This window comes from Cavia porcellus, unplaced genomic scaffold (assembly GCF_034190915.1).
Source record: "Cavia porcellus strain 051 isolate PalLab524CR breed Dunkin Hartley unplaced genomic scaffold, mCavPor4.1 scaffold_15, whole genome shotgun sequence".
Classification (NCBI taxonomy): Eukaryota; Metazoa; Chordata; class Mammalia; order Rodentia; family Caviidae; genus Cavia; species Cavia porcellus.
The window spans coordinates 74,823,160-74,847,839 of record NW_026947498.1 but is presented as its reverse complement, the minus strand read 5'-3'; the positions used below and the strand labels follow the sequence as shown (position 1 = coordinate 74,847,839).

The following is a 24,680-nucleotide window of genomic DNA, read 5'->3' as shown; positions in this document are numbered from 1 at the left end:
GTCTTAGCCTCCCACATGCTGAGGTTACAGGTGTACACCTCCATACCCGCCTGAATTTAGTCAAATTTGTACTCTTAAGTAGGGTGGAGGGGAAAATGAGGTGCTTTCAAGGACTCCATTTTCTCTTTTGCACATCACTGTAATCCCAGCACATGGGAGGCTGAAGCAGGAGGATCAACTGCCACAAGTTCAAGGCCAGCCTGAACTATAAAATGAGACACTGTTTCCAAAACAGACAAACACCTTTGTTTCTAAATGGCTGCAGAAGTACACCTCTATATAGAGTTAACAGCAATATTTAAGACTAGGTCAGTCTAGTGGTGGCTCATGCCTGTAATCCCAGCACTTGGGAGGCTGAGGCAGGAGGATCGTTGCGAGTTCGAGACCAGCCTGGGCTACAAATTGAGCTCAAGGCCAGCCTGAACTGCATAGCGTGAGAACCTGTCTCAAAAAAGACAAAAAAAAAAAAAAAAGGTCAATTACCACTAACAAAGTTCACACTATAATAGAAAAGGTTTAAGTTGACAGGAATGTAGAGCAAATAGTACAAAGAATACACTGCCCATAACCCTAGATGTGTTAACGTTTAGATCCTGGCACCCAAGTCTTTAACGTATCACTGCTCTTTCCACCCAGCTGGCCCTCCACATGCTAAAATATGTGTCTGTACCTTGCATAAACAATTAGGCTCTAACCTCTCTAGGCAGCTACAATGAAGCTTAGGCACAGGCTGTTTGGGAGCTGGATGTGATGGTGCAGGATTGTCACCCCAGCACTCTGAGAGGCTGAGGCTACTTCATAACTCAGTGAGACCCTGTCTCAAAATAAAAAGGACAGAGGATGTAGTTTAAGGCAAAGGCCTACTACAGAAAAAACAAAAAGAAAAACCCAAGGGCTCTGGGGCATAGTTCTGTGGTGGAACATTTGCCTAGCATTCGTAGACCCTGGATTTGATTGTCTGCATCACACAAATAAGACCCAAGTGAAGATCAAGAAAGAGGAATGTTCGGAAAACTTAGTAGTAAATTTCTTGTTTTGAGTACCTTTTTGTTTGCTATAGCAGAGGTCTGTGTTTCATTTTTTCCTTAGTGCTGGGGATCAAAGCTGGGGTGTTGTCCATGCTATTAATACCACTAAGTTACAGCCCTAGCTCAGAATTCCTTTCTAAGCAAAATGAATCTGATCTGGCAACAGGGCTGCCAACATGTTATCCACATACCCAAGCATGAGGTCAGAAAGACGAATTGTCACACCTACTTGCTTCCAGAGTCATACAGCTCAGGAATTGCTCTGCCTACACTGACCTTGAGGAAAGACATTCTTTTAGTACAAGAAGGTAGCAGCATGTTCTCTAACTTCTGTGAGAGATCTTCCAGCAAGAAAAGCAGCTCTGGTGGCCCAAGTTGCAGAACTTCTGTAGCCTATGAAGTGAAAAAGAGGTACTAATTCCAGATACATGGGTCCTGGTCTCTCTGTCTGTGTTTTTGTCTTCTTGAGACAGGGTCTTGCTTTGTAGTTCAGGATGGCCTTGAACCCAAAGTAGGCCCCCTCTCTTAGCCTACCAAGTGCTGGGATTAAAGGCATGTGCTACCACGCCTGCCTGCTCATTTCGGTTTTTGTATATTTCAGGTTCATGCGTCCAAATGAGTAGAGAATCTGACTTTTAATAAAAGATGAATTTTCTCCACCTCATGTAAAATGTAGTAGTTGTGTTCTGTCAACTTTTCAGTATGTCAAAATTTGTTTCCAAAATAAAGCAAATTTCCAAATTATTGAAATAGGAATCCTAGCTGGGCATGGTGGTGCATACCTATAACCTCAGCATTCAGAAGGCTGAGGCAGAAAGACTGCCATGACTTCAAATTTGCAACCAGCCTGGGCTATGTAGCAGGTTCAAGCCCAGCCTGAACTACACAGTGAGATTTGGTCTCAAAACACATACAAAGAATAGGAGAAAATGTGGTTTAGAAGACATAACCCCAGGACTTGGGAGGCTGAAGCAGGATTGCTAGGAGTTCAAGCCTAGCCTGAACTACACAGTGAGGCCCTGTCTCAAACAAAACAAAACAAAAAAACCCATCCAGAAAACATACTTTCATTTTGTATCTTTTTCCCTAGAAAACTAGGGTGTATTTTTAAAGACACACTAGTAAAAATGACTAATTTGCCAGACACAGTGTTACATGCTTATACTCCCAGCTACTCAAGGGGCTGAGGCAAAAAGATAATGAGCTTCAGGCCAGCTTGGGCAACCTAGCAAGACTCTGCCTCAAAAAGAAGGCTTACGGATATAAGCCAGTGGTAGGGAACTTATAAGGCCCTGGTTGCTATCTTCAGTACTGTGCAGAAAAAAAGACTAATTCATTTTCCTTTTTTTTTTTTTTTTTGGTACCAGGGATCGAACTCATGACCTTGTACCTACCAAGCAAGTGCTTAAGCCACTGAGCTAAATCCCTGGCCCAAAAAGACTAATTCGCAATTTCACCTTTCATATTTTCTTTCCCTTAATGTTTTACTATTAACTACAGGCAGAATCTTTACAAGTATATTACACTACCAGAAGTAGAAAGGATGAAGTCCCACTCCAAACTGTTCACTCCACACACAATTCATTTTTCCTTTCTTTTGTACCAAGAATTAAATCTAGGGCCTTGCACTTGCCAGAATGGCACTTATGCCATTGAGCTATATCCTCAGCCTCCACATACAATTTTGGAGAATTTTCTACAGGAAAGCTGATGTGAAGATTAAAAAAAAAAAAAAAAAAGAGCCAGGCACGGTGGTGCATGCCTGTAACCCCAGCACTGGGGAGACTGAGGAAGGACTCTGAGGCCAGCCTGGGCTACAAACAAGACTTTCTCTCAAAAAACCAAAAAAAGGAAAAAAGAAAAAAGTGAGATGCTGTAGCACACACCTGTTACAAACTGAAACCCAGCTAGGTAACTGAGCAATACCTTGCCTTAAAAAATAAAAGTGAAAAAATGGCCCGGAGTATAAATCACTGTGAAGACCATGTGTTAAATTTCCAGTGTCCCACCTAACAAAGACATTTACTGTTCTGGAGAGGCCCATATTCTTATAACTATCAAGTAAAGGTCCAAGGTATTTCTGTATTTCTTAGTGTGGAGACAGTCTACTATCCAGTGAAATCTCATATCAAAAGGTACTTTCTTTTGTGAAAATATCTTTACTCTCAATTTCATTAGAAATATAATTCTCTGAGGATTTGCTAGTCCATTAATGTGGTCTAGTCCAGCAATAGTTACTGCTGGTTTATCACTTTATCACGTTTCCAATTAGGTTATAACTTATTTGAAGGCAAACACCATGCTGAATATACTATTGCACTGTCAGTGTCTGAATTACTAGTAAATGCTTTCACCTAAAAAATGGCTCTATAAGCATTTGTAGATGCTGAACAAACGTCGTGAAACAGCGCTAACCTCTGTACACCAGAGAACAACTCCTCTACAAAAGCAAACTAAGTATTATCAGTAATCTGTCATTTCTCTCTTTCTTTTTCTAGTACCAGGAATCAAATTCAGGACCTTACACTTGGCAGGCAGATGTAGGTGCCATTAAGCTATATTCCTGGCCTGTGATCTGTCATTTTTAACACACTGCTGAAAATTTCTGGCTTATAAACATCTAAGTGATGAGGATGACCACTCATCGGTACTCTAAAGGCTTTAAAGTTGAGTCTAAATCACTTCTTCCTTCCTTTTGTGGTACTGGGGATAGAACCCAGTATTCTGTCACTGAGCTTCATCCAACACTTTAACTTTTCTCAATGTTACAGTGTTGTTTTTTAAATACGAAGAGCTGAAGAACTTCCTGAAAGAAGACAAATTTCTGAGATTCCAGTATGTCACTCACTTCGGTGTGCATTTCAGTATCTAAGATAACCTTGGTTACGAGTCCACAGCGGAGAATGGAGAAGACCTCAATATCCAGCTCCCGGAAGAAAGCGCGATAATTCTGCAGGGACACTGATGCCCTCGCTTCCTTCCCTGTGAACTCCTGGAAGGAAAGATACAGTTTTGTTGTAGGGAGCCGAGTGACAGGCACTGCTGCCTAGATGTCTCTCTCTCTCTCTCCTATGGGCACTGCGCCTGCCTACATTAACCATAATCCTCTTCTGCTTACGTCACTTATCCGGATGTGATGGTAACCCTGTTGTATTCATCTGTTTAACCTCTTCCTGTCCCAGCTCCCGCCCTTAGCCTATAAAAGGTGTGATTATTTTCTCAATAAACCGGAGGCTTGATTGGGTCACATCAACTTGCCTTCGTCTCTTTTTGTCTCCCCCATGTCTTTTATTTAATCCCCGTTTCCCCTCCAGGAGCTCTGAACTTGTTGATCTGCAGGCCGGATCATTTTGTCATTTGTTTAAAAGTTCCCCCACAAGCCTCCTGCAGTCATGGAGTGGCTGAATCTAATGTTTGTGATTGGATGGTGGTCTAGTGCTGGGAGTGGTGGTGTGAGGGCTGCACTGGCCCAGGGGCGCAGGGCCAGCATATAACAGAGGGGAGGGGAGGAGGCTGCTTCCTCCTTTTATCCTGTTTGCTCTTGTCCCTTGTGGCCACCATGACCAACTGCCCCTCAACCACGCCATCCTGCCTTGGAGCCAGAGGAGTATGGATTGAAACATCCAAAAACTGTAAGTTAAATAAACCTTTCCTTCCTTCATTTTGGGTGTCAGGTATTTTGTCTCAACAATGAGAAAAAAGTAATCAAAACATGCAGCAAAAAAGAGAATAAATCTTCTATATTTATCTAATTTTTAATGACCATTCTAAAGCGCAAATAAGCATTACCCTTATGTAAAAAGTTACATTTTCACTGCATAAATACCTTCCGGCTAACATGTAGCCATTAATACTAAACTGCACTTAAGACATTTAGAACAATGAATTATATAATAAATAGTAACTGAAAGACAGAGTGATTATGATCCATGTGGAGCCCAGGCAATTTCACAAATGCATGAAATCTATTTTTCAATACAGGAAATTACAGGAAAAGAAACTATTGCTAATCAAGTATCAGAAACTGTACTAAGCATTTGCAATTATTTTAATTCACTGAGAAGCTGATAATTTAGGATTAGATGGGGAAAGACACTAGCAGAAACACAGGAAGTATGTCTTAGATAGAATTTAATAATTACTGCAAGGAAAAATTCAAAACACTACTGGGATACAAAACAATGGGAGTAAAACATGAAGGAAAATAATTAGAAAAAAATAACAGCATTGTGTACAGAAGTAAAGATTTAACAGTAACTTGAGTAGGTGTGGGTGTGAAGGTGTACAACTGTGATGCCAGCATTTAGGAGGTTGAGGCATGAGGACTGCTATAAATTTGAGGCCAAGCTGGCTACACAGTGAGTTTGAAGTCAGTGTGAATTATAAAGTGAAGACCTTGTCTGAAAAAATACCAAAAAAAAAAAAGTATAATTTGCACTTTGCTTGTAAATAGGTCACTGGTTATTCCAAAGCCTTAAAGACTGTCTCTTCAGTCTCCAAGTTCTCCTCTATAAAATACAGGGAATCAGGCTGGCCCTCTGCAGACCGCACTGGGCTGCTGTACATACTCTCATCACCTACCCCTCCAGTACCTTGTCTAGCTGGCTTCTTCCAGATGCCACAGGTTCACATTCTGAATTATCCTCCTTCGAAAGTTTATCAGCAGGGGATGCTTTGCCATCATCTGCTTTTTGTTTTCTTCCTCCTTATATTTTAAAAAGAGAAAAGTGACTTAAGTGCTCAATTAATCAGTGCTCTCAGGAAATAACTTTCCACTCAGTAGAACAGCTAACACTATAGCCTAGATTACAAAGCATTTATATGCCTGGTGAGAAAGAGTTCAATTATATAATCTCTCCAACTACTGATGCTTATATAGTGACTGAGGAAAAATATGCAGCATATATAAAATGTCTTTGGTTAATTCAGTGTGGCTGAGGGAAGCAGGAAACATACTTATCTTTCCTTTGCTCCTGCTTTTTGCTGACGCAGAACTGCTATGAGGTATTACATCTAAAGTTTCCAAGTCAAAGTGTGCAAAAGGAGGGACATAGTCCGGAGTAACTGAAAGAGACGTCAGAAGGTCAATGTATACCAACCACGCACCACCACTGGTTTTGGAATGCAATCACCCAACTGGCTGAAAACTAGTTTCCAGACTTACCAAGCATTATAGTATTTATGGGCCACACTGTCATTCTCTATCATTCCTCTCACACTGCCGGATAGCCAGAGAACTTACAGCAGTATCATAGTATAGTAACTGATTATGATCACTAACAAAACCATTCTAAATAGTGATATAAAACTACACATAAAAGGACTAAAACAAACTTATATTCAGAAATCTAAAGATACTGTCTGTACAGACACACACCCATAATCCCAGTACTCGGAAGGCTGAAGCAGGATGACTGCTAGGAGTCTGAGGCCAGCCTGGGCCATATAAATGAATTCAAGGGCTGCACTACACAGTGAGACTGTACATTATAAAACAAAACAAAAAATCCCTCGCAATATTAATAACATTTGGTCACAAAGCAGTATTTTTGGATTTTAATTTTTTTGGGCAGGACTACAGATTATACCTAGGTCTTTGTGCATACTGGGAAAGTGCTGTACCCCAAGCTATACCCCAGACTTTGTAAATTTTTTTGAGCTAAGGGATCCCTAATATTCCCTTGTAGTAAAATGTGTTCCTCCTGCATCAGCTCCCTGTGTGGCTGGGATTACAGACGCAGGTGTGACCTGCCACAACCCTGCAGCACTCTGTTTTACACACTATTATGTTAAATGAGGGGCTCAAGGAAGCTGCACGTTTTCTCCAGAGAATCAAGATAGTAATTCCTTACAACAACTGGTATATTTACATGATCAGAAGGTATGAAGAGGCCTTCATCTCTTCTCCTGGCTCATGACTATGTTCAGATAGGCAAAGACCATCAGAAATATAACATCCAAACTAACAAAGTAACTTGATAATGGTCCAACCCATGTTTTGTGTCTTCTTTTTAATAGTCTTTACTTTAACTAGTAAAATTTCCTGGTGCTAACAATAGAGCGAAACAGATACAGTCATCAAAAGTTTTGTTCAGCACGTATTTCCTGCTTGCGGAGGGTGCAGGCACCACCCTGACCTGAGTAGAGCTGAGAGGATGAGCCCTACCTGCCAAGTGCTTTTCCAGGATGTCCTGTAGCTCCACAATGACCTTCAGCCGCATGAGGACCTTCCCCTTCATCTCAGGTGACGGCTGTTGGCAGAAGGCATTCACTACCTGCAAATTATATTCTCACATTTGTGATGTATTCAGATTTTAACTTTTAAGTCTGCATTATTTGCCTTATTCACCTATAACAAAGTTGCCCCTGGGAAGCACATCTGTGAGTTTCTATGCTATAGCTTGCATTTGTTGTTTCTAGTACTGACAACTGAACCCAGGGTCTCACATGTACGAGGTAAATACTCTACAACCAAGTTACTTCCTTAGCCTTCAACTTTAAAATGACAACAGACAGTAGTTATTATTTGAATTAAATGTTATAGACAAATTAACTTAGCAGCAGGTAAATGCTTAATAAAATTTTGTGACTGAAATTCTATATATGTAAAAAAACAATACCCATCCTGTCCACATTATAATAACACCACGATGATGAACTGTAAGTCATTCAAACACATATCTCCGAACTAAAATGCAAGGGAAAGCAGAAACGGCAGAAGGATGCTGCCATCACCATCTCTCTGAAATGTAACATGTTCAAAGGAAGGGAAACCACCACCAGTCATCTCACTGCAGCCAATCAGCATGCGCCTGTGCTAGCCAAAAGAACAATTCTTCCACGGAGGGCAAGATCATTCTAGGCAGAAGTAAGGCTCTGAGAGGGCTCAGGATGGGGAAGCATAGGTCTCACGAGTTTATTCTGGGTGCTCTGGCACCACACCAGCTGGGGAGAGGTGGGGTGAAACAGGTAGAGCACAGACACTAGCACTTGGTGGAGCTTGTTTAGGATTCCTATGGAAGTTCAGAATAGCTGCTGGGTTTGTTTTGTTTTGTTTTTTTGTTTTTGTCTTTTTGGATACAGGGTCTCACCGTGCAGTTCAGGCTGGCCTTAAGTTCACTTTGTAGCCCAGGCTGGTCTCAAACTCGCCATGATCCTCATGCCTCAGCCTCCCAAGTACTGGGATTACAGGTATACGTCACCACACCCAGCCTTATAAGGGAGTAGCTGTATTTTGAGAGAACTAATGACCACAGGAGGGATGTCTGAGTGACTCTGCTCACCTCTCGGAACCAGTTGAGAGTGAGAAATGTGAGTGAACACAGGAATGAGCGCTCCTTAGCAGGCATGGACTCCAGCCTCTCTCCAGGCTCCAGGTCAGTAAGGAACAGAGGGCAATCTAAGAGAGAAGGACAAGCCCTTCAAATATCCTGGAATGCCTTCCTTTTCCCTTTAGCTTATATTTGGAGATCAAGCTCTGACTAGTTTCAAAATACAAAACAAAACAAAAAACTTCTATCTCATGCAGCAACCAATAAATATAATTAAGAAGTATTTTCTTTTTTCACAGTACTGGGGATTGAACCCAGGGCTTTATGAATATTAAGCAAATACTCTACCACTGCATTATGTCCTCAGCCCTTTTAAAAATTTTATTTTCAGATGAAGTCTCACTAAATTGCACAAGCTGGGCTCAAACTCACAGTCCTTTTGTCCCAGCCTCTGGAGCTACTGGGATTACAGGTAAGCACCAGCACACCCATCTTAGGATAAAGAAGTTTGGCAAGAGTTATAAAAGAGAATCACTAGAAAGCAATGTGGAACTACAATAACAAGTTATTTGTTAACATTGTGCAATCAAATACATACTATTTTATCTCTGGAATTCCATTGCTATACTATTCTGTAAAATTAGAAATCCCTTCCTACCTATACCATGTACTAGTTGGCCCTTGTCTGTTTGGCAAGAAATGTCACAAAGAGGACCCAAGACTTCGTTGTATACCTAATAAGCCATCGATCTCCTCCAGGTTTCCATTATGTTGTTTTGCCACACAAAACCTCAATAACCGGAAATAAGGAGCCAGGCACAATGTAGACACCAATCTGGGGAGGAAAAGTCCATTTGCAGACAATTCATAGCCATCATCACATTAGTTCATGTCAATACAGTGCCTGTCTTTATAACTTGTAAGTTTTCCACAAAATAAATGCTTACTTTTAAGAATAAATGGTAACTAACTTGATGAATGCTCAGCCAACAGTGACCTGAATTACAAAGAAGGAAGGGGTTATGTAGAGTGAATGAGATACACAGGGAAGGTGGTAGGAGGGAGAAGTAGCCAACAATGCTCACAGGAAAGAAAACAAGGGTAAGGTAAAGAAGAACAGAAGAACAGAAGAGAAAATCGCTTCACAGAACACCTGTTGGTTCTCAGGAAATAATGCAAATTTCAACCTCATGATCCAAGGGAAAAACATAACGAATTTGTCTCATTCCCTCTAATCCTCCAAATACCCTTGGGAGAATAGAATCTCCTTTAACTCAAGTTCCCTGCAGATGGAAAAACCGTAAAATGCTCTATGAACACTCAAACCACCAACAGAGATTCTGGGGGAGGGAGAGTGTACTGACTTTTGGCCTGATTCCTGTGCAGTCATATGACCTCCATCTTTTGCAAATTCCTCAGAGTAGAGTAGAGGCAGGAGATTGATGGCAATTCCATCACAAGTATTGTATTCTTCCAGCCCGTAGAGTGCTTTCCCAGGAAATGGAAGTGCCCTGTGAAGACAGAGAAGCCAGAATCTCATGCTCCAGCTCAATGGTAAGCAAGCCTATGGAGGAAAGCACAAGAACAAATTAACTTCAAATAAACTATTGTGGGGAGAAGTCAGAAACAGGACAAAGAACAAGTGGGGACTTCTAGCGATTCTGAAGCAAGGGGCAGGGCTGTTAGGGCTGAAAAGAAAGAAGCTGTGGGTGGGACAGACTTGGCTGTAGTGAAGGGCACAGTGAACTTTGTATCAGTCACTGATGGCCAACCTAACTTCCTCACCTGGGCAACCAGAGCAGAGGCAAACAGCACTCACCCTTCTGAGACATCACACAAGTCCACCACGAACGCATCCTGGAAATCACTGCAGATAGTCTGCCCAACCCATTCCTTCAGGAAGCAAACAAAAAAGGCATGTGCTCTCAGGAGCACTTGCTCTACAGATAAATGACTGTTAACCTGACCAAGCCTAAGTTTTCTCATTTTTTTTTTCACTTTCTTTTTTGTCTTTTTCTTTTTTATCGGTACCAGGGATTGAACTCATGACTGCCTGCTTGCAAGGCAGGCACTTATACCACTGAGCTAAATCCCCAGCCCCAGTTTTCTCATTTTTAAAGTGGAAAGAACGATACATACCTCCTACCGTGACGTGGAAAAGGGTACATACAGAAAGCGCTTAGCACAGTGACCGGTGGTAGAACAGGGCTACCAAACAGATGGTATCTGTCAACATCACCTACACCAAGCAACCCTCCACTTCTCCCTCATTACTGTGAGTACCGATATGTGGAGAATGTGGACAGAAAAGCCCAACCCAGGGGAGGAGGGGGTAGAATCATCCTCTCAACTAAAACTTTGGGGCGCTTGCAGGATGACCTAGGTGCAGTTCTCATGCTTCATCACTTTGAAAAGAGACATTGGACCTTACCAATGTTTTTGGAGCTATATTTCCTTCTTGGATCAGGTTAGCAAATTCATCATAATACAGTGCAGAGGCCTGAGGAGACTGCTCACTGCAGGACTGAACCAGCTGCAGCAAGGACATCACCTGGAGCAGCAGAAGAGAAGGAATGCTCGTGCCTTGGCCAGCAGCCCCTCCCACACTCCTGGAGCTCCCTCTGCCCCACTCTGTGTCAAGTTCCCCTTCCAGCCATACCACTAAGCGCCTACCTGAGACTTTCCAGAGCCTCCTGACAACCATGTCTCTTTCTAATCAACATTTTCTCCAACCCATCAGACTCCACAGCCAGACTCATTTTTCTCAAGCTAAACTTTCATTATGCCATTTCCATGCTAAGAAACCTTTAAGGATTATCTCTGCTTAAAGAGGAAAACAAAAATACCTTCCGTGCATTCAAGACCTTGGTTTTCCATCTCTGAACTAGTTTTTTTGTTTTTTTTTGGTTTTTTTTTTTTTTTTTTGGTACCAGGGATAGAACTCACAACCTCGTGCTTGTCAGGTAGGTGCTTATGCCACTGAGCTAAATCCTTGAACTAGTTTTATATCTGAGCACACAGGTTCTTTTCCCATATGGTCCAGCCAACCTGCCATGTTTTTCTTCTGGGGATGAGCATGCTAGGGTTGATACCTTGTACACAGTGGGCTCTACCTTTGATTGCTATCGCTCCCTGTCCCATGGTACTAGGAATTGAATGCAGGGCCTGCAGCATGCTGGGCAAGTCGTCTATATCCATAGCCCTTTTTATTTTTTTTTTAAAATTTTGAACAGGGTCTTGCTAAGTTACCTAGGTTGGCCTCAAACAAATGACCTTCTCTCTTCAATGTCCCATGTCAATGGGATTACAGGCACGTTTCACCATGCCCAACTAACCATGGTCAGCTCTTGCTAAGAATTTACAATTTCTTTTTGCTGTTGAGACAGGGTCTCCACCATAGTTCAGGTTGGTCTTAAACAGATATTGTCACCCAGGTTGGCCTTGAATTCACAGAGACCTTCTTGTCTCAGCCTTTTAATCATAAGTGTGCACCACTAAGAAGTTTCAATTTAGAGAGTGCAGAGAGATATATAAGTAAAGAGATATGTAAGTAAAGGCAAGCCGAAAGAATCTAAGTGTCACAAAAATGACAAAAACCATGAAAGCTATGAGATTAGAAGATTTTTTTTTTAAAAGTATTCTTTCTGGTAATCTGAGAGTGATAAGAAGCAATTCCTCAGTTTCTCATAAGCATACATGAGTACAATATACAAACTCACCTGTGTGCACTGCTCATTGCTCGGGTCAACTCTCTCTTGGCTGAAATTAGAATATCCACTTGTAAGTTTCATTTTTCAATATTTTACAACAAATGGCAGTAAGTTAAACAACCCTGACCTTCCCTGAAGCAAGAGTAGAGGTAAGAGTTCTGAAGGCGTGGAGGGGTATTATACTGCCCATGCAAACCATGGATATAGATATACAACAATTCAGGTTTGTTTTCTGTCTTTTCAAGTGGGGTTTGCCTTGTTGCCTAGCTGGGTCTCAAACATCTAGGCTCCACTGATCCTCCCAGGTCAGCATATAGTGCTGAGAGTACGGGTGGATGCTGCTGCACCCAGCTCCCATGGATTTCTAAGGGCACATTAAATTAGTGATGATAATAAGGGCATGCACTTCACTTCTTTCTTCTTTGAGACAGGGTCCTGCTGTGCTATTCAGGTTGCTTTCCTTTTTTCTTTTTTAAGATGAGAGGAAGAAAACTCTTTCTGCCTCACCCCACCCCCAAATAGTTAGGACTGAGGTAGCATAGAAAAAATACATGGAAATTTAAACAAACCTGCAGCCTACGGACACAATCAAAGTCACTTAGGGTTTTGATGTCTTTTTCATCCCTAGGCCTGTGCTTTCTAGGCTCCTCACTCCTAAATCCCTATGTTTTAAAGATATAATGAGTCCATAAATTTGACCTGTTTTCTTCTGATATTATAAATCTACAAATCGAAACATTTCTACTCTCAAAGGAACAGCCCTATTATCTGGCACTCCAAACTTCAAATACATGCAAAAACAGTACATTTTAACCCAGTTGGAAAAGTGCTTTTGCTTCAGCTCACCAGTGAGCAATCTAACCCTAAGGAAACAGACAGCAGACGAACAACAGAACAAACCATCTAAGGCCATGTATCCTGAGGGCATCCCCTGACCACAGAAACATTCTACCAAGACTGTGGTGTATCTTGGCCTTGCACACGTGTGCTCTTTTCTAAGTGTGTACTTTTTTGATTCTGCCTAATAAATCCGCCTATCTCATTGAGAAGTGCCGAGATTCTCCTCCAAAAGCTCGAGGGCTAGGTGAGGTCCCAATCCTCTCTGTGGAGGCCTCCTCAGGTCCCATCCAGTGACAGCACTAGGGTGCACACTCCTTTACCTGGCTGGGGCCATTGCTTCTTTTAGTACAGCTGTGTGCTTGGCTCTGCTCTATTTAACATTCTCAGTGACGCTATGGCGTAAATACCATGCAGATATTCATGGCACAGAGGTGACACTAAAAAGGTAGAAACAACTGGTTCAAGGTTACAAATATGTAACTCCAGGCAAGTGGCGCAGTCTCAGTGAATAAACTGTTCAACCAATACATTATGCAGCCTCTTCAGATTATTAACGCTGATTCCTGAGGCCTCAGGAGTTCCTCACAATTCCTGCTTTTTTTTTTTTTTTCTTTTTCTTTTTTATAGGTACCTGGGATCGAATTCATGACTGCCCGCTTGCAAGGCAGGTGCTTATGCCGCTGAGCTAAATCCCCAGCCCAAGTTCTGCACAATTCAATGGACATGAAACTGTACTGCAAAGTCACCATCTTAACAAGCCCCAAATCTGATGCCTCTTTAGATGCTACAACTGGGACATCAAAGAAAAAGGGTGGAACTATAAGACTGTTATCCGTTCAGATCATGAAGTTCCAAGCAGGATCAGTGCAGCAATGTTGGGACTTATACTGTCTAGCACCTGGTTTAGGGGCAGAAACAGAAAAACAAATTCCAAGAGGATTAAGGTGCTCTTCTGTGGAAAGCCTTCAAAGACTGCACCTCTGGGCAACTCCTACTTTTTAACCATTACACTACAATGACTATAATCACAACTGTAAAACTCATACAAGGTCTATAAAGTCCAAGTTGGAAGGAAATACGGAAAAGTTAGCACAAACTATTTGCTCACTTCTCTTACAGGTTTAAAATCTACTGTTAAAAGGACGCCTTCACAATGTAACATTTTATTTTCATTAACTGATCCTGCTTCACTAAAGCCAGACTCTGCACGCATACCTGTCTGCTGCCATGATGCCCGCCATGGTAACTGCGCCAATGATCCCAATGAGTTTGTATTTGACTATGGAGCTTGAGAGCTGCTTCCGGATCACTAGGTGCATATCGTCCTGCAGTGAGAATACAACGGGTGAAGAATAAGCATCTGGGATGGCACAGCAAAAGAATCTATGGACACCAGAGCCAAAAGAAACCCCAGGAGAAAGGGCTCTTTCAATTACAACTGTGACCTCCTATACAGTACTTCGTTTCTCTGAGTCTCAATTTTCCCATCCACAAGATGGGAAAGATTGTTTGAAGGTTGAGAGATTGTGAAAAATCCCTAGAATAGCACCTGGCTCACAGCAGCTATTATTTTTGTGGTGGTGTAAAGATATGAAAACTATTTTGTGTAAAGATATGAAAACTATTGTAACTCAATGTGGATGGCTGCTTAGCTACAATAATGAAACAGAATACTCGGGAATAAATTTAGGAGGCAAAAGATTTATATGTCAAACTCTATATAAACACTGTGAAAGAAGTTAAACACCTAAAAATTAAGCAAAGCTAAAAAATTAATTAATTAATTAAGCAAAGCTATTCCTGAACACAGGATAGCTTTGCCTAATTAATTAATTAATTAATTTTTTAGCTAATTAATCTATTTGACTTGGGCAGATAGATAAACAGGTGAATGTAATATAGCGCAGACATAAACCTTACATATATGGTCAACTGCTCTTCAACAAGGACATGAAGACCACCAGTGGAAAAATCACAGTGTCTCTACAAATGGTACAATGGAAACCGGACATTCACATCCAGAACAATGAAGCTGAACCATAAACTTACACCAGAAAGGCAACACCAAAACTTAACTCACAGTGGATCACAGACCTAAATGTAAGTCCCCAAATTTTCATTTTGTAGAAAACAGGGAGCATATTCATGTCCTTAGACTTGGTAATACGTTCTTAACTATGACATCAAAAGTACCAACCATACAGGGAAAAAAAAAAAAAAGATAAACTGGATGCCATCAAAATTAAATACTTTTGCACATCAAAGCACACTATCAAGGAAAAAAAAACCTGGAGCTGGGCATGATGCCTATAATCCCTATATCCCAGCATTTCGGAGGCTGAGTTTAAGGCTAGCCAGGGTTACATGGTGAGTTCAAGGCCCGGCTGAACTACATAAGGAGATGCTGTCCTAAAGAAAAAGGAAAAGAAAAAGAAGAAGAAAAAGAAGAAAAAGAAAAGAAGAAGGAAAAGAAAAGAAGAAGAAGGAGGAGGAGGAGGAGGAGGAGGAGGAAAAGAAGAAGAAAAGAAACAAAAGAAAACAAAAACTAAAACCCCTTAAAAAAGCATAAACCAGGGTTGGCTCAAAGGCATAAGCGTGGTCGTGAGTTTGATCCCCAGGTACCAGAGGAAAAAAAAAAAGCATAAACCAGAAAAAAAAAAAAAAAAAAAAAAAAGATAGAAGCTGAGCATAGAGATGTATGCCTATAGTCCCAAAATCTAGGAGCCTGAGGTCAGAGGATCCTCAACTGCCTGGACTACACAGCAAATTGAAGGGCAGCCTGGAATACACAGTGAGACTCATCCTGAGAATTAAACCATCCCTACCCCCAAAAACTAAACAGAAAAGACAATGCAGTGAATAGAAGAAAATATGTGAAAATCACAAGGGATTAGTACTTTGACATATAGTATAAAAATCTCCAATACCACAACAAGAAAAGAAACTAAAGAATAAAGAATACCCGAGTGTGGCGGTTCATGCCTGTAATCCCAGCACTCGGAAGGCAGGAGGATCGTTTTGAGTTCAAGACCAGCCTACACTACAAAGTGAGCTCAAGGCCAGCCTGAACTGCACAGCGGACCCTGTCTTAAAAAGACAAAATAAAATAAAATAAAATAAAGAATAGAAATGTCCTTCCTTCCGAGTGCTTGCTCTTGTTTTTGCGCTCACTCTCTCTCTCTCTCTCTCTCTGTCCCCTTTTTGTGCTAAGGACCAAACCTGGGCCTTGCACTTCTTTCTTTTTTATTTTACTGTCTCAGGCAAAGCCTCACTATGTAGACTAGGCTGATCTTTAACTCACTGTGATCCTATTGCCTCACTCTCCACAGTTTTTAGGTATGATTACAGGTATGTACCTCCGCACCCAGTCCCACACCCAATTTCTTTTCTTTTCTCTCTCTTTTTTTTTAAGCCGGGGTCTCATCATGGAGTTTAGGCTACCCTTGAACTTACTACGTAGCTCAGGACAGCCTTGAATTTGCAGTAATCCACCCTGTTGCCTCAGCCTCCTGAGTGCTGGGATTACAGGCATGTGCCACTAAGTCCAGCCTAAGGTAGCTATTAATTGCAGTGAGTGCCTAGAGTGTGGAGAGACTGGAGCCCTGTGCCTGTGACTGAAAATGTAAAATGCGGGAGCTGCTATGTATAACTTTGGTGGTTCCTCAAAATGTTAATCAGAATCACCTAGGATCCAGCAACTCCATTTCTAGATACATACCCAGAAGATCTGAAAATAGGCTCAAATCAGTGCATGTACACCAGTGTTCACAATAGCACTGAAATGGCCAGTGCTGAATCCGGAAGCAACCCAGATGTCCATTGAAAGACAAACAAATGGACAAAATGCAGCCCATAAGTAAGGATTAGTCAGCTACTACAAGGTATGAAGTTCAGATATAAGGGATGATTGAAAAATACATACATTCAATGTTAAGCTAAACAAAACTGACTTACAACAGTAAAAGACACATTGCCAAGAGCAATGGGCTAAGTGTGTTTCAATTGGGGGGGATATTTTGGGGAGGATTAATGGCAATGTGTTTTACTACAATAACTATTTTAGAATTTAAAGATTCAATGTATTTTTTGATCATACCTCCTACATCACACAACACAGCTGAACTTTCTCCTGCTGGACTACACAGCAAGACCCTGTCTCAAAACAACACAGTATGTTATGTGAAATAAGCTGACAGAAAAGGACAGATATTGCACCATTCCGCTTACATGAAGTATCTAGACTAGGCAAAATCACAGATGAAAGTAGAGATAGATTACCATGGCTGATGGGAAGGGAAACTTGCAATTATTAATGACTAATAGGCACAAGCTTGCTTCATCCCTTTCCCCTACCCTTCCCTTCCCTTCCTCCTGCCTCAGCCTCCTAGAATGCTGGGATCACAAGTAGAGGGTACGCACCTGGGTTGGGTGCATTTTCTGTTTGGGAGAATAAAAATAAAAGTGGATGGTGATAAGTTTATGTATTGCAAATGTCCTTACAACTGATAATAAAAATGATTAAACAGTTATGTTATATATGTTTTACTAGAATTCAAAAATGAAATGAGTAACATATTAGTAGCCTCCAAAGTATCCTGCTAACTACAACATACAAGACATCAAATGAGAGGGAAATAGCAGTATAAAGGCAAATACAAATTTTTGTAAATGCTCAAAACATACAAAAGCTATAAACTAGCAATACTGATGAACTCTAGGGAAAGAAACCAGATGCCTAGAGAAATGAGAAGGATAAGAAATCATTTTTGACTGTGTACTCTTCTATACATTTTAAATTTGTTCCATTTATGTGTGTTACCTAGCTTTAAAGAGGTTTTTTTTTTTTTTTTTTTTAAAGTAAAATCAGTGCTGATCGTTAAAAGCACAGTCCAGTTAGTATGAATTTACTGTTTGAGGCAACATGATAGGCACAAAAAGAGTTGTGAGTTGTGATTCCAATCTAATCTCTCCTCCTCTTATAATTCTTTGCTTGGGTTTCTGTAAGCAGTGCTTACAAATGAAAGCAAGCCCTGTGGAATTCTATTTCTCAACAGGACTCAGTACAGAATTGGGACTGTTTTTCCAACTCAATGCCATAGTTAGCTGATCACAACCTAACTATCTACCAGACTATGGTGTGGGCAGAAAACCTGACACCCTAGTATCTCCAGCCACGGACACAGTCACACGATATTTGTGGTAAGCAAAGACTGGGCAAAAGTTGGGACCAGGGCTCTGCACTCTGACTGCACAGACTAGTGTGATTTTGTTTAGCAAATTCTGAGTAAAGAGGTTTGAAAGATTCTTTCTCAACACAAGGCCTCTTACCTTGATGTGGCTGCTGGCTTCATGCTGTTCACTAAATGCCAGTGTGCTGAGAATATGGAAGAGTTTTCGGATTTGCTGAGGGGACATATTATCCAAGTAATCTAAAAGGCCCTATAAGAAAAAATGTCAACAATGAGGTTGGTAGCTAACAGTTTTTCTCTTTAAGTCAAAAAATTAAAATCCTGAGCTGAGGCTTAATGGTAAAACGTTTGCCTAACATATCAGGCCCTGCCTTGATTTCATTACCAGTACCTAAAAACAAAACAAAAATTAAAATTCTTATGAGATACACACTTAGATAGCTAGGTGTTTATCTATCTCTTCTCCAAAAGCTTAAGCTCTAAAAGCCCTGCTCAGACTATAAAGGTTGGATATTCTGTACACAAGTGGAAAGGGTTCTTGCAGCTGCCTAAGTCTATCGGAGACTAGGATCCAACCCAGAGCCAGGAAAACGAAACCCTGAGCACTGGTCCCCTGAACCCCTACACCACAATCCTAGGCTCTAACCATCTCCAGCTTAGTCGTCCTGGTAGATTTTCCATTTCTCTGCCTTTTTCTCCTCAGTGAGAACAATATTCCACCAGAAGTTGTCTATAACACCAACTCCTCACTGTATCTTTCCTGTCTAGCTTTTACTCCATAAACTATCCTTTCCCTGCAGATCTGGAAGGAATCAAAAGGAAACTGCAGTGGTACATCGGCGGTTCATGAACTCCATCCATCAGGTCCACAATTCTGGAAAAGACGGCCATGTTTGTATTGTGTGTGGGAAAGACACTGCTGTTGTGCTCATCACCCAATGCAGAGCTTGCAACCAAAACAAAATTTTATCAAATGCTTCTGTTTGTGAACCAAATCGCTCAAAAATAAAAGCATTCATGAACTGAGGAACCACTGGATTCCTTTTGGACCATGAGCAGCCCCTCAGCTTTCTCATCTCTAACATGGATATATTAATAGGTACACTACTTTTCCAAGGAGGTCTGAGGACCCAGTAGTAAGGGCTCTGTGAGCTTTTAATTGCCCAAGCTAATGACCATGACCCCATCTAAACACTCCACCACCCTGCTTCTCTGTAAGAAGCACTCTTCTACCTGGGTTTTTGCTATCTGACACCCTTCTGATTTACGTTACTCTAAGCCTATCTTTCTGTGGACATTTGCCTGGTCTGCCACTTACCCTTACTGTTCTCAGAGGATTGGCACTCTCCCAAGCTCCCAGGACCTGCTGCCCCCTTGAGCTCACACTGTTATGCTCATCAAGCTGGAGGTGCCCTCTGGGATCCACACTGGAATCTCCAGGTATCTACTAGCCATCCAACGTGCAGGCACCAAAGTGAACTCACTGTGCCTCTTCCAAAAGATGCACTCCTCACCTGCAGTCCTGAGCTCGCAACATAGTACAGCAAATCACCAAGGTTCCTAAGATGGAAAACTCGGACCTCGGTTCGCTTTGTTATCACAATATATTCTTGATAACCATACTGATTCTAAAGATATTATTGAGTTGGAGGTCCCATTCAACTCAGCCGTTCCCCTCTGAATATCTTCCCAAAAGAATTAAAAGCATCATACCACAGTAATATATATATGTATAATATATATATATCCCCATGTTTATAGCAGTACAGTTTATAATAGCCAGATCTTGGAAACAACCCAAATGCCTATCAACTGAGGCATGGAAACAAAACATGTATTTTTATACAAAGGAGTACTATCCGGCCATAAAAAGGATAAATTGTACACTTGTATTGGTAAATGGATGCAACTTTAGAATATACTCACTAGTGAAACAAATAAGACACATGTCAACAGTGTATTGTTTCGTGAGTATGACAAGCTGAAAGAAAAACATGTATATGTGTATGTATATGTATATAAAAATAGTTAAGATAGTTATACTACTGATTTATCTGAGTTCACCAAAGAAAGACTGTGCTGGTATTGTTTGGACAATTGAATGCAGATGTCTTGTGCTCTGGGTGAATGATCTGGGGATCATGGTGTGCTATGTATGTATCACTGTTGCTCCCTAATTGACGTTTTGAAATTTTGTTGCAGTTTTTCTTATTTTTCTTTCCTTTTATCCTTGAAAAAAATGGCTTTGAAAAAAAATTTTTTTAAAAAATAAAGTTATCATTCCCTCTCTTTCCCCTTGAGCCTAATTTCAGCCTTTACTCTCTTAGGCCAATCTATAGTCTCCAATCTACTCACCAGCCTCAGAACCAAGATTTGATCAAATCAACTCCTAATAGAAACTTGCACTTGCTCCCTATTTTCTACAAAAATAAGATTGACACTCTTTAGAATGGCTTCAATTCGATTTCAACCCTTTGCAACAGAGCCCTGTTTCCATTTCTCCCGGTCTCGCCTCCCCACTTGCAACCACATATACTCTGTCCAGTCCGCTGTCATTCCTCAGGCACACATGGCCTCAGGCATCACTTAGCTTCCCTTTCAACTACTGTCGGTCAGAAGGTCTTCCCATCTTTCATGACACGCTCAAATGTGATTTCCACTTTGACACTCTCCAGCCCTCCAGGTCAAACTGAATTATGCCTGCTCTGTTGTATCTATAGTACTTTTTTTTTGCTACCGGTGATCAAACTCATGTCCTCTCACTTGCAAGGCAAATGCTTGAGCTACTGAGCTAAATCCCCAGCCCCATTGCTTCATAACAGAATTCAGTAGATTCTGTCTTATAACTTGCTTGTATGTCTATCAGGAAAGGCAAACACTGACCTTTATATCCACAGCATCCAGGACAGAGCTTGGCAACCATTAGGAATAGAGACGTTTGCTGAATTAAGTAGTACATAATCAGTGAGGTGTTTTTGGTGGGGAGGGAGGGTACTGAGGATCAAACTCACCATCTCGTGCTTGCCAGGCAGCATTTGTGCCGCAGAGCTATATCCCCAGCCCCAACAAGTCATTTTAAAATAGTACTTGCCTATTACATTTCACTTTCTAGGCACCAGTTACGGAGTAACTAAACAAAGATTACCAACAGATAACTTTGCTATATTTGACAAAGGAAATGAGTCAGCATATGACAGTGTAATCAACAGATACCTTCACAAATGCGGCATTCAGCCTCATTGCAGACGGGTCTAGTACTGATAATTCAAGCAAGACATATAATGCAGCATCAACTTCAGCTTCATTCCCGCTGCAGACGTGGGTCACTAGGGCACCAACCACTTCCTGCACAAGGAAAGAACAAGGTTCACCAGAGCAACATAAAGCAAAAACATGGCAAGATCATTCTAAAAAGGTTCACCCTGATGCCTTGTGGGTGATGACCTTGTTAAATTCACAGCTCACCTGATCCTACCATCTACTGTGTAGTTTTCAGTAATGCTGGATTCAGGAAGCCTCAGGTGATTGCAGTGTAATCACACTATGATCCACACTTGATCTACTTTCCAAAAGTTGTGAGTGAACAGTCTCTAAACCCACCTGAATTTGCCTCTGGGTGTGGTCTTCCTCTTTGTTTTACCCATATAAGAGAAAAGAGATCATGATAGTACCTCCAAGACATTGAGAGTCAAAAAGGTTTTAAGATGCTACTTCTGCTTCCCTTTAAGCTCCTGTCCAGTAACAGAATCGTATGTTTAATGTCAGCTGTATCTACTGCTGTTTTTCTTTTCTTTTCTTTTGTAGTACTGGGGATTAACCCAGGACACCTTTGCAGCAAGATGCCCAGACTCCTTTCAACCTTTTTTTTTTTCGGTGTCTTTTAGAGACATGGTCTCCCTTATGCACTTCAGCCTGGCTTGGAACTCATTTTGTAACCCAGACTGGCCTCGAACTCACAATAATCCTCTTGCCTCAGTCTCCCAAATGCTGGGATTATAGGCATGTGTCACTACACCTGGCTTCCACTCAAACTTGTAATCATCCTCCCTCCACTTCCCAGAGTGCTAGAAATACAGACATACATCACCATATTGCAGTAACACAGGGCTTCTGCACTGAGCTACAGCCCCCACAACCACCTTGAGATGGGTTTTCACCAAACTAATAAATTCCTCAGCTGGGATTTAGGGGTGAACTCAGTCTCAGAATGCTTGCCTATGCTTAAGACTCTGGATCGATTCCCACACTCAAAAAAAATCAATCAATCTTCACTTGCCAAGGTTCCCTTCAAGTGTATTTAAACATCATTAATAATAATTCCTTATTTTTACAGTAACTTTCTACAAATACAGCCTTCTCCCTCTAGACACTTACTATTAAATTTTGTGTCCCCTATTCATGGGAACAGGCCTCAAGCATTTCTTATTCATTTATTTTTTATTATATGTTTTTGAAGGAACAACTCCAGGATCAAATAAAAGTTGACTACTTTTAACTAGATTTAAATGCCATTCCAGCACTGTGAAGACCACCTAATGACCCAGCCCAGTGTTCCAAGGTTTAAATGAAGCAGACTGGCTTCAGACCTTAACTTTAGACCCATTTAACACCGAGTTCAATCCCCCAGGCTGGTCTACTCATTTTAAAGTTGGGACTAGAACCAAGTTTCCCAAGCTCCAGTTTTGTGTTCTCTCCTCTTCAGGTTCCTTCAATCAACAAGAAATATACATCGGATCACAGCTTACACGAAATTGTGTTTCTATTTCTCCATTCCTCATAAAAATAAAGGACTTCAACATACCTGCTGGCAGTAAGTGTCAAAACTCCTAAATGAGTATTTGTAGAGCAAACTGGCAAATGAAGTTATGCTCTGCTCTTGGGAGTGAAACAAATTCTGAGCCACCAATAGAATAGAAGGACAGACATCCTCCAGAACCTAGAGGAGAAAGAACACAAGCTGTGGGAAAAGCTTAGTTATTATGCATATTAGAGATGTGTTTTAGTTTTAACGTTTTAAATATTTGTCTATTCACTTGTGGTACTGGGGTTTGAAATAAGGGTCTTCTTGTAGAGCTACATCCCTAGGACCTTTTTTTGGAGACAAGGTCTCATTAAGTCCCTAAGAGTTACAGGTTGAGTTTGAACTTGGGAACATTCCTGTATCAGCCCCCACAGTGCTAGGATTCTAAAGCGATCATCATGCACACTCTTATGGCATCTTGGTCTTCATCTTACTTAGAATAATCTTCATCATTCTGAATTTTCTCTCAGGATCAATGGAATTACACAAATAGATAAAAACTGCCCTTGAGTGAGCACAGTATGCACACTTATAATCCCAGGACACAGAAGGCTAAGGCAGAAGGATCACTGCAAGTTTGTGGTCACCTGAGCAACATACTGAGTTCAAGGCAACCTGATCTACTTAGCAAGACTGTCTCAAAACAACAAAAACTAAACCAAAAACAACTTAGCAAGACTGTCTCAAAACAAAGAATAAATAGGACTAAGAAAGTAGCCAGTAGTAGAGTACCTGTAGGCTCAATCCCCTATATTGCAAGGGGGACACAAAGAATAAAAACTAGTGGAAGAATAGTTTCTTTAATAAATGGTGCTGGGGAAACTGGTTTTCCACATGCAGGAGATTGAATCTAAACCCATATTTCTCACCATGCACTAAACTATAATCAAATGGATTAAAGACTATAATCAAATGGATTAAAGAACTAAATGTTAAAACAGAAACACTTAACCTGTTGGTAGATGAAATAGCCACAATATTTGAAGTCACAGGCATAGGCTCAACAGAACTCCAATTACATAAGAAATAGTACCAAAATCAATAAGCCCATATCAAATTAAAAAGCCAAATGAAACAACCAACAGAGTAAACAGACAGCCTGTAGAACCACTTTTTGCCAGCAATTTCTCAGAGGGTTAGTATCTAGAATATATGAGAAACTCAAAAACAAACAAACACCCAAAACTTCCTAAATAAAAGATGCAATCAAAAAATGGACAAGTAAAATGGACACTTTTCAAAAGTACAAATGACCAATTAATACATGAATGCTCAACATCTTAGAGAAACATAAATCAGAACACAGAGATTCCATCTTATTCTAGAAAAAATGGCATTACCAAGAAATCAAGTAATAAAAACTGCTGGAGAGGCTGTGGCAAAAAAGGAACCTTTTGTATTGTTGATGGGAATATAAACTAGTGCAACTACTATGGAGATTCCTTAAAAACTAAAACTAGAAATTCCATTTGACCAAGGTCTTTCTCTTCTAGGTATTTTGCAGAAAGAGTTAAAGACATCATACTGTAGTGATTCATGAACATCCATGTTTATAACAGCACAGGTTTTTATGTTTTTTGTTTTTTTGAGATAGGGTCATGTTCAGGCTGGCCTTGAACTCACTATGTAGCCCAGACTGGCCACAAACCCACTGCAACGCTCTTGTCTCAGCCTCCCAAGTGCTGGGACTGTAGACATGTACCACAATGCCAGGCAGCAGCACAGTTTGTAATAGCTAAATTTCTTTTTTTTTTCCTTTTCTTTTTGGTATCCAGGAACTGCTCTCAAGACCTTGCACTTGCCAGGCAGGCACTGTGCCACTGAGCTATTTCCCTGGCCTG

The 24,680-nt window shown here is 40.9% G+C and overlaps 1 protein-coding gene and 1 long non-coding RNA gene across 13 annotated transcripts in view; one reads left to right on the top strand and one right to left on the bottom strand.

Moving 5' to 3' along the window:
• Positions 1 to 24,680, bottom strand: part of Fancd2 (FA complementation group D2) — a 73,335-nt gene that overhangs the window by 26,768 nt on the left and 21,887 nt on the right. For 11 of the 12 annotated variants that reach the window (XR_010039487.1, XM_063225247.1, XM_013146291.3 and 8 more), the window contains 15 exons: positions 22,840 to 22,974; positions 21,252 to 21,383; positions 18,178 to 18,288; positions 14,065 to 14,174; positions 12,019 to 12,058; positions 10,731 to 10,850; positions 10,119 to 10,192; positions 9,664 to 9,810; positions 9,034 to 9,134; positions 8,312 to 8,427; positions 7,195 to 7,303; positions 5,985 to 6,092; positions 5,621 to 5,733; positions 3,877 to 4,020; positions 1,305 to 1,421 (listed from right to left, as the gene is read on the bottom strand). Coding sequence is in view for 11 of the 12 variants with exons in the window: in XM_063225247.1 (XP_063081317.1) it covers positions 1,305 to 1,421; positions 3,877 to 4,020; positions 5,621 to 5,733; positions 5,985 to 6,092; positions 7,195 to 7,303; positions 8,312 to 8,427; positions 9,034 to 9,134; positions 9,664 to 9,810; positions 10,119 to 10,192; positions 10,731 to 10,850; positions 12,019 to 12,058; positions 14,065 to 14,174; positions 18,178 to 18,288; positions 21,252 to 21,383; positions 22,840 to 22,974 (1,677 nt within the window). In the remaining variant the exon portion in view is untranslated. The remainder of the gene's footprint in view (positions 1 to 1,304; positions 1,422 to 3,876; positions 4,021 to 5,620; positions 5,734 to 5,984; positions 6,093 to 7,194; positions 7,304 to 8,311; positions 8,428 to 9,033; positions 9,135 to 9,663; positions 9,811 to 10,118; positions 10,193 to 10,730; positions 10,851 to 12,018; positions 12,059 to 14,064; positions 14,175 to 18,177; positions 18,289 to 21,251; positions 21,384 to 22,839; positions 22,975 to 24,680) is intronic. The other variant, XM_013146294.3, reaches the window with a different exon arrangement.
• Positions 1,316 to 19,064, top strand: LOC106026319 (uncharacterized). Its single transcript, XR_010039488.1, has 6 exons — positions 1,316 to 1,439; positions 3,800 to 4,660; positions 8,691 to 8,771; positions 9,777 to 9,853; positions 13,477 to 18,048; positions 18,839 to 19,064. It is a non-coding gene; the product is annotated as an uncharacterized LOC106026319 (long non-coding RNA).